Source organism: Stegostoma tigrinum, chromosome 36, assembly GCF_030684315.1.
Source record: "Stegostoma tigrinum isolate sSteTig4 chromosome 36, sSteTig4.hap1, whole genome shotgun sequence".
NCBI lineage: Eukaryota > Metazoa > Chordata > Chondrichthyes > Orectolobiformes > Stegostomatidae > Stegostoma > Stegostoma tigrinum.
Window position 1 is genome coordinate 20,079,541 of NC_081389.1, and position 12,104 is coordinate 20,091,644.

At 39.8% G+C, this 12,104-nt stretch overlaps 1 protein-coding gene across 5 annotated transcripts in view; it reads right to left on the reverse strand.

Moving 5' to 3' along the window:
* Positions 1–12,104, reverse strand: part of hmg20a (high mobility group 20A) — a 55,702-nt gene that overhangs the window by 26,330 nt on the left and 17,268 nt on the right. For all 5 annotated transcript variants that reach the window (XM_048520831.1, XM_048520832.1, XM_048520829.1 and 2 more), the window contains exons 2-3: positions 4,396–4,491; positions 1,767–1,914 (exon numbers count right to left, since the gene is read on the reverse strand). In XM_048520831.1, the coding sequence (XP_048376788.1) occupies positions 1,767–1,914; positions 4,396–4,490 (243 nt within the window). In that variant the 5' untranslated portion in view covers position 4,491. The remainder of the gene's footprint in view (positions 1–1,766; positions 1,915–4,395; positions 4,492–12,104) is intronic.

Consider the following 12,104-nt stretch of genomic DNA (forward strand, 5'->3'; position numbering starts at 1 on the left):
AGAGGTGGCTATCACGTTACACATAATAATGTTGGTAGGCAGAAAATACATTACCTTGGCTTGAGACATAAAAGAAAGATAACAAGGGTAAAAACCATGAGGTCACCAATGTGATTTCAAACACAAAGGTGCGCATTGTACTGAACAATAAAAGGCTTACAGTGTCCAATACCTGTATTTGAAATGTTCACCATTGCTCTTTCTTGCTGAAATGAACATACAATGCATCAATGTGACTTTTGGTACAAATTTTGAGATTGTCAACATCAAGGGCATCAGTACTGGGGAAGAGAACAATACCCATTTCAGGCACAAAGCATAAGCATTGAACGCTCGCAGGTCACCTAATGTACAGTGAATTGCAGATGTACCTCAGTGCCAATCTCACTGGGTTAGTGTGACGTGTTTGTCTTTCAAACCATCCTTGGCCTCTCCGACAAAAGAAAATGTTAGAAAACTATTTGAATTATTGCCATTTGAATATTTTAGAACTCTCTAACACTCACAGCTGGGAAATGGAAGCATTAATTCCACCAGAATGAGTTAGATTTCAGAGGTCCCAGCTAAGTATATTATCCAGTTCCCAAATAACTCACTTGAGTAACAGACATGATAGTTCTACACATGCTTCAGCCAGTAGCAATTCCTAGGAGAAGAACTAGTTCCTCACATTAAAGTAGTGAGGCTAGTAGTTCAGGAGGCTGCTGAAATAAAAACAAAAATGTTGAGAATACTCAGCAAGTCAGGCAACATCTGTGGAGAAAAACAGAGTTAACATTTCAGGTCGAATGACCTTTCGTCATACTTAAGTATATGAAACAGTGGAGGTTTACTTGATTCCTAACTAGCGTCAAATTAACTGAATACAGCTGGAATGATAATACTCCCCCCTCATGTACCCAAGCAACAAAGGAAGACAAACAAATAGCATGGTTCCTGTACCCAAACTCTACCAGTCATTAATGTTCATTTGATGGCGCAAAATCATAATTGACAGATGATAACTTGGGTTAGGTAAAAAAGGACAGGTAGTAGCCATAATGTTAATATGAACATGAGAACTTCCAAAAAAATGGCATTGTTACTAGGTAATATAGAATGGTGGCGGAAAGCAAGAAAGATAGATCTATGCCATAATTTCTGGAATTTCATCCCCACACCTTTGTTCATCTCTACCTCACTTTGCTCCTTTGAGACACTATCTAAAATCTCTCTCTCTTCGACTAAGTCTTTGGTCAGACAATAGACAATAGGCGCAGGAGTAGGCCATTCGGCCCTTCAGCCATGATCATAATGAATGGTGGTGCTGGCTCGATCATCCACAATCAGTATCGTGTTCCTGCCTTACCCCTATAACCCTTGATTCCTCTATCTTTAAAGGCTCTATCCATCTCTTTCTTGAAAGCTGACTCAATAAACTTATGTGGCTTGATGTTGTACTATTTAATAATGCTCGCATGAAGCTACGTGGATTCTTGGTTAAAGGTGCAACTAGTTATTATTGTTGGATAAATGTTTGGTTCTCCTTAATTTTCCACATTAGTTTTATTTCCATTTCATATTATGTCCACTTTTTTTGAAATTTTTAATCAAATTCTCTTAAGTGGATAAAAAAGACAGCTTGAATTTGATCAAATTAATTTCCAAAGAAATATGAATTTTCTCCTTAGACGAATGAAAAAAGTACTGCTTGTGCCTGAAGAAACAATGCTTCCACTGTGTTCTTTAGCAATCTAAGGATGAACACAGATGGCTTTGAAACTCACCTCCTCCTCACTTCTTTGCTCATTGCTGTCTGCTGCCTGAGGGGACTCATTTTGCAGTAACTGCACCTGGGACAAATCCTCCACAAACTCTGGATTGTTCAGAGACTGCGAGACGCCAGAACTGTATGAGCTTTCTGGGCCTGAAAAACTGTACAGAAACAAAAAAGGCTTTAAAGTTTGCTCTGCAAAGCAGTTCAGAGTACAATGCATTGATGGTACAAGACCTGTTTCACATATTAACACAAATATGCTCCGGCAAAAAGAAACCTGCACATCTGTTTATGTTCCGCTCATATAATATTCTTAGTTTCCCACTAGCAAAACTGTGAGAGGTCGACAACCACAATAACCAGGATGATGTCATGGCCTACCTCAAATGCTCTCTCCAAGCATAATCCAGAACTTCAGAAAGACAACATCTGTAATTGCACCGCTAGTGTGCTTTTTACAATTCAAAGCGATATAGCACAAACAATCCATGCACCCACCTGTACCCTTTAGTGGAAAGAAAAACACAAAAAAACCCCCGAAAATTTCAGAAAGTAAGTTACCCTTCACTGGCATCCAATGACGACACTGTTGACTTTTACTGAGGCCTGTGGAGGTCAATGACCACTGTGGCTTCCTGCAGCAAAAATCCAGGCTGTGTGACTTTGTTGTGCTTTATCAGAATTTTGGTAAGTCAACTGCTTCTTCACAAACTAGAAACTGACAGATTTCTGGGACACATTTCAGGCAAATAACTTCCTTGGTAGCACGGTGCTACAGTCAATCAACAAGAAACATTACCAGTTTCAGAGACTGAGAACAATCTCGATGGAAAAATATGACTGCCAATGTCTACTTAAACATATCATTTTTCTCTCCATTAAGAGCACTGTGACTTGTCTATGAATAGGTGCCTACTTAAACAATGAGAGCACTGGCAAGCCAACAATAGATTTTGCTCGTTCGATTTTGAAAATAATATTTTTAACTTTATAGCACAAAAAAAGTGAAACATCATTAGTTACAGGTCAGTCATTGGTAATTGTGATGATAAGAGCAATTTGAACTATGTCACACATTAGAGAATATGTATTTAACTCCAAATCTTTCTACAGCATATTCATACTGATACACTTGAATCCAGTGACTGTACTAATTCCACACAAATGACAATGTTTCTCATTTGGTTGTGCTATATTTAAGTAGGAATTAAAGTTAAATGAGGTGAAGAGTCCCCATCTATAACATGGATCCCTTGCGTTAAGGCTATTCACATTATGATAGGCCTTCAAATTCTGATTTGTGCACGTAAACATTGCTGTTCTCAATGGGCTTCAAAAAAGCAAGAGCTTTTGTTCTAGACCGAGTTAATCATAAGATAAGGTCTCTACGAGATGTTTACTGATCAAGAAAAATTGCTTAACAAAATTGTTACAATCGCAAATATAAAGTAAAAGGCGTATGGCAGAAATATCAACATATGGAAAATGTCATTGAACAAGATCACTTTAGTAGAAATGGATGAATGCAAAAAGTGAGAACATTTGGCAACCTTCCAAATCAGCAGCTTGTACAGCAATTACTGCCCAGTTACATAACAGTATCAACAATACGATGCACACTCCGGGGATATGGACATTTTGTTTAAATCCCTTGCTTCTGTTCTCTTATCTGCTCTGAATGCTAGCTGCTGTGGACATGTTGAACAAGGACAGCAGGTGTCTTTCATGATGCTCCCATTTTTGAATGGTCCAGTAATGCTGTCTGTCAAGGCCAACGCAAAACAAATGATCATTTCAGTGAGAATGAGGCTGACTAGTGGCTGTAAAATAATACTAGGTAGAAGTCAGGGTTTAAAGGAAGCGAGGAGGAGAGCGAATATGTAAAACAAGGTGATACAATTCTCTGTCCCCGACTCCCTTCCTCATATAATAAATTGCTGTTAATTTTCTTCCTTACCATTCTGAATGGTTTTCAGCTCATGACTGAGGTAGTTTAATTGATGACATCACCCAATTAACTGTTGTTGCTTGGTCAGCATGTTAGTGACCTTCCAAAGACTCTGGGGAACAACTCAGCTGAACCCAATCTTAGCCTTAGTCAACACAATTCTTTGGTCATGGAGGGGGTCCTTTCATCTCCATATCTCGGGCATGCTGATCTGTTGCAGCTAACAGCTAATTCAGACTTGGAGCTAAATTTTGAGGACTTCCACAATTCACTTGCCTCCCAATGAATATACTGTATGTGTTCACAGAGAACATAGGCAGATTACTGGGTTTTGCCAACATCCACTATAGTATAATAAACACAAAGAACTGCAGATTCTGGAAATCTAGAAAAACAGACTGCCAGACAATCACAGCAGGTCTGGCAATATCCGTAGAGAGAGAAAATGAAATTTAACCTTTTGTGACCAGTGACCCTTGTTCTGACAAAGAGTGGTCAGACTCTGAATGCTAACTCTGTTTTGTTGTCCATTAAAGTATCTTGGAGAAACAGTCACTATGTACAGGAGAACAAATAAAAAAAGGCTCTGCTTACCCAGTTAGCTTCCAGCTTCTTTTATCCTCTCATGAATAAATTAATTAACTACAATACAAAAGTTCAGTGCCTTTGGTAAGACTGCAGTTTAACATACCCTGCATCAACTGTCAGATCTGCACTCTCTTTTGACACATCATCATCAGCAAAAATGGGTGGTAATGCTGTGTTCGACATGAGTTCATCCATCATTCTAAGAAGAAAATATTACATTTTAGTAAATTCCCATTCTCAACTGCATAGGTTCAACTTGTTTTTTTGAGTATCATTTTATTCATTCTTTCAAGATTATCTTATTTGCATTTAATATTGTTTCAAATGCCAAAATGTTTGTTTGGAATTTGTTTGTCATTCATAGGGTAACTGCCTCTAGAATCGATGAATGGTTTTAATCTATGTTTCAGCATTTCTGTCATCACAACTGTGCTCATTTGTCAGGAATATTGTGTTAAAAATCAAAAGACAGATTCCTGTATGTATAAAATGCTGCAACTGTTGCAGTATCATCTGACCAAAACACCTGTGAAATATGAACTAGCTACTCTGGATCAAATGATTTGACAGGTCAAGTATTTGCAATATATAAAAATATATCAAGTATGGCAGAAATGAGTATTCTGTGGAATTACAAATGGCAAATACAGTTTATAAATGGTGGGCCCCAATGTATCTTTCACCTGCTGTTTATTCATTATTTATTTTGAAACTCCTTATAAAATTAATGTTTAATTCTTCATACAGTACTACAATGAAAAACACTTATTTTGGGTAGTCTTATGGATGACATGCAAAATGGGACAGTGATCAAGGGAGTGTCAGGAGTAAATATATTCACAATAACATGGCATAGGATTTGGGGCAATGTAATTTTCCACAACAGTCTGTACTCACAGCATGCAATCTATTTGCTGTTTTGCTTCTTTTAGAAGAAGTTACAGGTATTATAGAAATGCTTGTTTTGCTGCAGACCTCACGATACAAATGTGGTATTAGACAACTCAGTTACCTAAGCTCTTCCAAATCTATTTTCAGACCACATTGTGAGGTGTAATTAACAGAATATATAGCGATGATGTTCTGAAGCTACAAGTGAGAAAGAAATAGGTTGGCAAATGAATTGCCCAAAATGACATTTACACCTCAATAAGGGAACTACTGCAGACCATCCCCAAGGAGACAAGCCCTTATCCCACCTGTCCTTTTAACCTTCAATAGCTTTTGTTGAGTGGCTTCGCAATGTGCTTTGGGTCCTCTGGAATAGAACGGTGCAGCATACACAGTGCAGCTCATTGAGTATAATATTGCAGTTTTTCCAATAGAAATCCATATACCCTACCATCTTGCCCATCACTTATTCATTTCCTTTTTTTTCCTCCAAGTATTGTCTAATTTTCTTCTTAACTCTAATTTTAACTCATATCCACCAAAATATCAGGAATGGGTATATGCCAATTCAGTGTGACTGTTATCCCTCATGTTGCCACTGGTTCTTTTGTCAATTAACCTATGAAGTCTGCGTTATGGAATTATCAATCCTCCAGCCACTGAAATCAGTTTCTATTTCTTCCAGTTACCCCTCAATAATTTTATCCATCTTCATCAAATCCTTTTGAGCATCTTAGCTCTACAAAGAACATTTATTCTCAAGTCTCCACAAAGTCTTCACTTCTTTCTGAGAATTGGAAACCAACGTTGCAGTGGAATCAAATTATTTTCTATTGGTTCAGCAAAACATCTTGGCTTTCATTCTTTTTGGCTCTATTTTATAAAGACATTCCAAATGGCAGGTTACGATAGAATATATTGTACAGTCAGTTTAGCTATAACACATGTTCTGGCAACATGAATTGGGTATATCATGACTGAAGAATAGGGGAACACTATTTCTAAAACATGAACTTGTTTTGGTTATAACCTATTCTACCTCCAAAAACAATCTCTCTCCTTCAACAGATGGACCAGGGTGTAATAGCAACTTTTAAAGCTTATTACTGAAGGCGCACACTTAAGAGCTGATTGCAGTCACTGAGGGGGATAAGGGCAGTGTTCTTCAATTTTGGAAGAGTTTTAACATCAAGAATGCTATTGATGTAGAAGGCCTAGGGTGATGTCAGTAAGGACTGCTTGCATGCAGCTTGGCGAAAGCTTCTCCCAGATTGTTTTCAAGATTTTAAAGGCTTTGATCTGTCTGAGGAGCTCCCAAAGAACATTGTGCTGATCTCGCAAAGCAAATTTGACTTGAAGCAGTGGTGTGTGAGGATGTTGAAGAGTGCTGAAAAACTGTGAAGACCTCTCTTCAGCTGAACTACAACAACTTGTTATTGAGGGATAAGTGAAAACTAGAGATGAAGATGAAATCCAGGATGCAGTACAACGAGAGCTTTCCATTTCTGTTTTGTCTTCTATCCTGATGGAAATTGAGAAGCAGTTGCAGCTCTTAGAGGACAAAGATTACAATGCAGAATGCAGCAGGGTAGCAGTTTGTGGAATAAGCTCTTATGTGGCATCCTACGAGCAGCTTCATGAAAGAAGACAAAGGACAAAGCAGCAAAATGTGGATGTCCTTTTTAAGCCAACCCCCAAGAAACAAACAGTCAGAAGACAATGAACCACAGCCATCCACTTCTGGATTTTTGCCCTAACCACAACTGCAGATGACGATGACGACGATGACGAAGACGGCCCTCAGCCCCTGTATTAACAATACAGCAACCTCAAAATCTCCTCCCCATCAAGCCATCTTGACATTTTTTCGAGATAGCATGTTAAATTTACTTTTATATCATTATTAGATATAAATTCACATTTATTCAAACTGTGCTATCCTTTGTGTTAGGTTTTTGAGTGATTTTATTTTGGTGATCTGTCCCTAACCCCACTTTTCCCATAGGCTCTGTTACTTCTATAGCGCAATTTTCTATGATGTGAAGTTGCATAGGAACACAAATGTCATGTTATAGCAGAACCGATTGCACAAGCATAGCTTTGTCAGACACAACTTGGTTGTTCACATTATCTAAACAGCTCCACCTGACCCTACATCAAAATAATTTTCCTTTGTGAGCTCTTAAGATTTTCTCAAAGGCTACACTTTGATTTTAATGGGCCACTACTTCAGAATCAAGAACACGTTTATTGGATGATATGTTCACATATATGGTACTTGGATTGATGCAGAAGCAGAATTTGAGGAGTTTAACGTAGAGAAACAGGGAAACAGACTGTTCGGTCCAATCAGTTGATGCTGACCATAATCCCAAACTAAACATGTCTCACTAACGTGTGCTTTGCCCATATCCCTCCAAACACTTCTTTTTCATGTACCTATCCAAAGTCAATATTGTCCCTGTACCTAAATCCACCAGACACAAATCACTCTGTGCAAAAAAGTTGCTCCTCATGTCTTTTTAAAATCTTTCTCCTCTCACCTTGAAGATATAGCTCCCAGCCCTGAAATCCCCCATCCTAGGGAAAAGACACCTGCAAATTCATCTTATCTACACCCGTCATGATATTATGAACTTACATAAAGGTCACCTCTCAATCTCCTACATCTCATGAAAAACACCCTAGCCTATCTAGCATCTCCTCATAACTCTAACCCTACACTCCCGGCAACATCCTCGTAACATTTTCTGAAACCTCTCCAGCTTAATAGTGTCCTTCCACTGACTAATAAAGTCATAGCGAATACAGTTTCTTTACATGTACACAAACCTAGACCATTTTAAACAGACCTTTAGTTCACTCTATCGTGAATGACAGGGGTTACAAATATCACGCTATTCATTTAATAAGGATCCACTACATTTTCCCTTTGTAGAAATTGCTGAACACACGCAGCCTTAAGCAAGAGACTCCAAATTCATTTGCAATGAATTAATTATTGCAGTGTTTTTCGGTTTTCCTAAAATCTCTGAAAACTGCTCTTTGTCTGTTGCAACCTTCTCTCTCACCATAGAGCCTCCTTCTGCTCCCCCTCATCTTGTAGCCTGTTTAATTCCTTCTCACAGACCCTCTCCCTCTTGTCCCCACTGCAGCCTCTTCCTTCTTGCTCCATACTTGCTGCCATGTCCTTTCCAATGCCTTATGCTTGCAGCCTCTTGCTTTCTATGCCCATGCTTCTACCTTCCTCTTTTCCATCTTTCTCCTGCAGTCTCCTGCCACATTCAAAACCCTTCACAGTCTGCTTCTCCCGTCCAACTCCAATCTAAACTCTGGCTTCAGGCCTCATTTCTCAGACTGGGGAACATCAACAATCTCTGAACCTAGCTCCCCAAACCACTAACGCTTGGTAACAGCAATCCCCCTATGACCCAGCTCCCAGCAGCATTAATCCCTTTAAAGCTTGGCCAGTGGCAGAAATCCCTAATGCCCAGCTCCCAGCAGCTTCAGTCTGCATAAGACCCAGCATCTGCTGGAAAATTCCATAAGACAAGGCTCCTTTTGGATACCTCCAGTGGTTGGTGAATTCCAGAGGTTAAATGCTGGTTAGACTGCGTCCTATCATATACTTTTCTAGTCAGAGTTTTACATCCACATATTTCACAAACATCAACAGTACTGATTACTTGTTCCCCTTCAAATATGCCCAGTCAAGTGCTCATCAAATTATTCCTTAATTATGACCTAACTATCATTTGTTTCTTAGTTCCATTTGGTCATGAGCATCCCTGGCAGATCGTAGTAGATGAAAATCCCAGATATTCCCAGAAGGCCAGGTTGCCACAGGACAGTAAGCCAAGTGACTTGCTCACTGCTAGTGAGCCAATCACCAGAAAATGCAGTAGGGGAACAGCCTGTAATTGGAGAAGCATGAGAAAGATAGAATTTTGATTGGAACAATAGCTGCTCTCAGATTCTGCCTCTCTAGGGTACAGGGACAACCTTGCTCTGATTGATTGTAGACAGGATGGTGGTGCCAAGCCAATTCCCTCCACCCCAGGTTATCACCGTGTTCTGTCCTATTTTGGGCCTTGCTGCTGATGGTTTCACTCACTTTTAGATGCCCAAAGCAATATCAGGCCAGAGTGTTAATTTGGCGTCACTACAAAACTTACGTTATTATGCAGAAACATAACAGTTTTCCTCATACAGCATAAAGAAATATATTTCAAATGCAATTATGAAAAAAAATCAAAAACACATCTTAATCTCTCTAATTTAGATCTAAGCAATTGTCAATGTACTAAAGCACTGGTGCTTTCCATAGTACATCAGCAGGGTGCTTTATGATTCAATAAGCTAATGGTTGAAACAACCGAAAAGTCTGCCCTGTCACTCAATACTAAATTTCCATGACTTTTCTAACAATTAATGCCCTGTTAAAGTAATTTGAACTTTATGGGCACTGTGCTGCTTGACAGTGATCAGACTGTAGATATCAGTTCACAATGTACAACGCATAACAAAATTAGAAGAAAAACTACATTGGAACATAATTTAAATCAACATACATCGCATTGCATAAAATATACTGAAGAAAGGTAAAGATGTGTGTGAAGAATTAAGTCAAGGACTGGAAATACTTTTTGAAATAACTGCTATCCAATATAAGAAAGGGTTCAGCACAAGAACACCTTCATAGATGGTAGCCAGACTGCAACTGTCAACATCACAATTGGTTGATGAATTCAGACCGTGTTTGCCAACCGAGAAGGTTTTATCATTCAGTGAATGGTCCAGTAGCTGCTTGACATTGTCAGTGAAAGGACTGAGCTATTTTACTAGTTTGGCCTGAAATGAATGAACTGCGGACACTGAATGAGTGCTTACAAGCAGCAACATGGGCAATGGATACTCTGGCTGTCTAGTTGTAGCAATAGCTTGAAGTAATGTCAGCAGCATCAGCAGGAATGGGCAGTAAGTTTTCTAAGAGGTCCTACCCCAATTCTGCCCAGCTGAAGCCATGAAAATCAGCTTGTTTTAAGACCTTGAGTTGTGCAGAACAGTGATGCCTTGCCCTTCATCCTAACATCATGCCAACTTTGGTATAGTGCCAGTTGGCGGGTTACTGTTGTTCTCAATCTGCTGTGTTAAGAACAGCAAAACAAGCCAAGGTGGAAATCTCCCTTCTAGTCACTATCCACTGATTCATGTGAGAAATCCACAAGAACGGACCTGAATAATTGACAGAATCAGGTATTTGTTTTAAAATTCATTCATGCGACATAAGGATCATTGGCTTGGCCAATATTTATTAGCTCCTCTTGACAAGACATTGGTGAGCTGCCTTCTTGAACTATTGCAGTCCATGCGCTGTAAACATGTTTAGGGAGAGAGTTCCAGGATTTTGACCCATTCTCAGCATGAGAAAGGTGATATATTTCCAAATCTGGTTGGTAAGTGGCTTAGATGGAAACTTGCAGGTGGTGGGTGGTGATTGTTCTCATGTATCCATTGCCCTTGTCATTCTAAATGAAAGTGGTTGCAGGTTTGGAAGGTTAAGATTAAGGTTAGGGTTATGTTTTCTGTGGGCTTAATTCCTTGCTAATATTCACCATCAGAAGGAAAAAATAAGAAGAAAAAGTCTAAATTACTTCTATTCCTTCACTGGTAAATGCATTGTGTGAGCACTACAGATCAGTAACATTCAATCCTGTGACGGTTAACTGACCTTAATTAGTATTGCAGGAAAAGGCTGTGTAACTACGAACAGTTTCACTGACTTGGACTTTGATGGGTGAGTAAAATAGAAAAGCAACAAAAAGATTGTAGCCAGATTCACACATCACTAGCCTGTGAACCTTGCTTGATCATAGAACATAGAACATAGAACAGTACAGCACAGAACAGGCCCTTCAGCCCACAATGTTGTGCCGACCATTGATCCTCATGTATGCACCCTCAAATTTCTGTGACCATATACATGTCCAGCAGTCTCTTAAATGACCCCAATGACCTTGCTTCCACAACTGCTGCTGGCAACGCATTCCATGCTCCCACAACTGTCTGCGCAAAGAACCTGCCTCTGACATCCCCTCGATACTTTCCACCAACCAGCTTAAAACTATGACCCCTCGTGCTAGCCATTTCTGCCCTGGGAAATAGTCTCTGGCTATCAACTCTATCCACGCCTCTCACTATCCCGTATACCTCAACCAGGTCCCCTCTCCTCCTCCCTTTCTCCAATGAAAAGAGACCGAGCTCAGTTAACCTCTCTTCCTAAGATAAGCCCTCCAGTCCAGGCAGCACCCCGGCAAAGTCAACCTCTCTTCCTAAGATAAGCCCTCCAGTCCAGGCAGCACCCCGGCAAACCCCCCCCGAACCCCCCCCAAAGCATCCACATCCTTCCTACAAGAGGGCGCCCAGAACTGGACGCAGCACTCCAAGTGCGGTCCAACCAAAGTCCCATAGAGCTGCAACAAGATCTCACGACTCTTAAACTCAATCCCCCTGTTAATGAAAGCCAAAACACCATATGCTTTCTTAACAACCCCGTCCACCTGGTTCCTGGCAGAAGTCTATTCAGCTTTTCAGATAATGGCCTTAAGATACAGCAAACACAACATGCACATCTTTTGCTGTGGGGCGAAAACAGAATTCCTATCAACTCTAATATCCATTAATACTTAACAGCCTGCCAATATTCACTGTCCAGGCTAATAAAAGACAAATGGCCATTTGAGAAAAATAGCAGATTTAGTAGAACCTGAGGAATTCACCTATGTATGAGTCACGGTCACCACGGGATTTCAGGGCAGAAATAAAGTAAATTAAAACCAAAAACAGACTGCTGGATCTGCTACAGGTCATAGTGTCCTTATGAATTACTTGTACTTCACTCTTCCTTAGTTTGTTATCAGA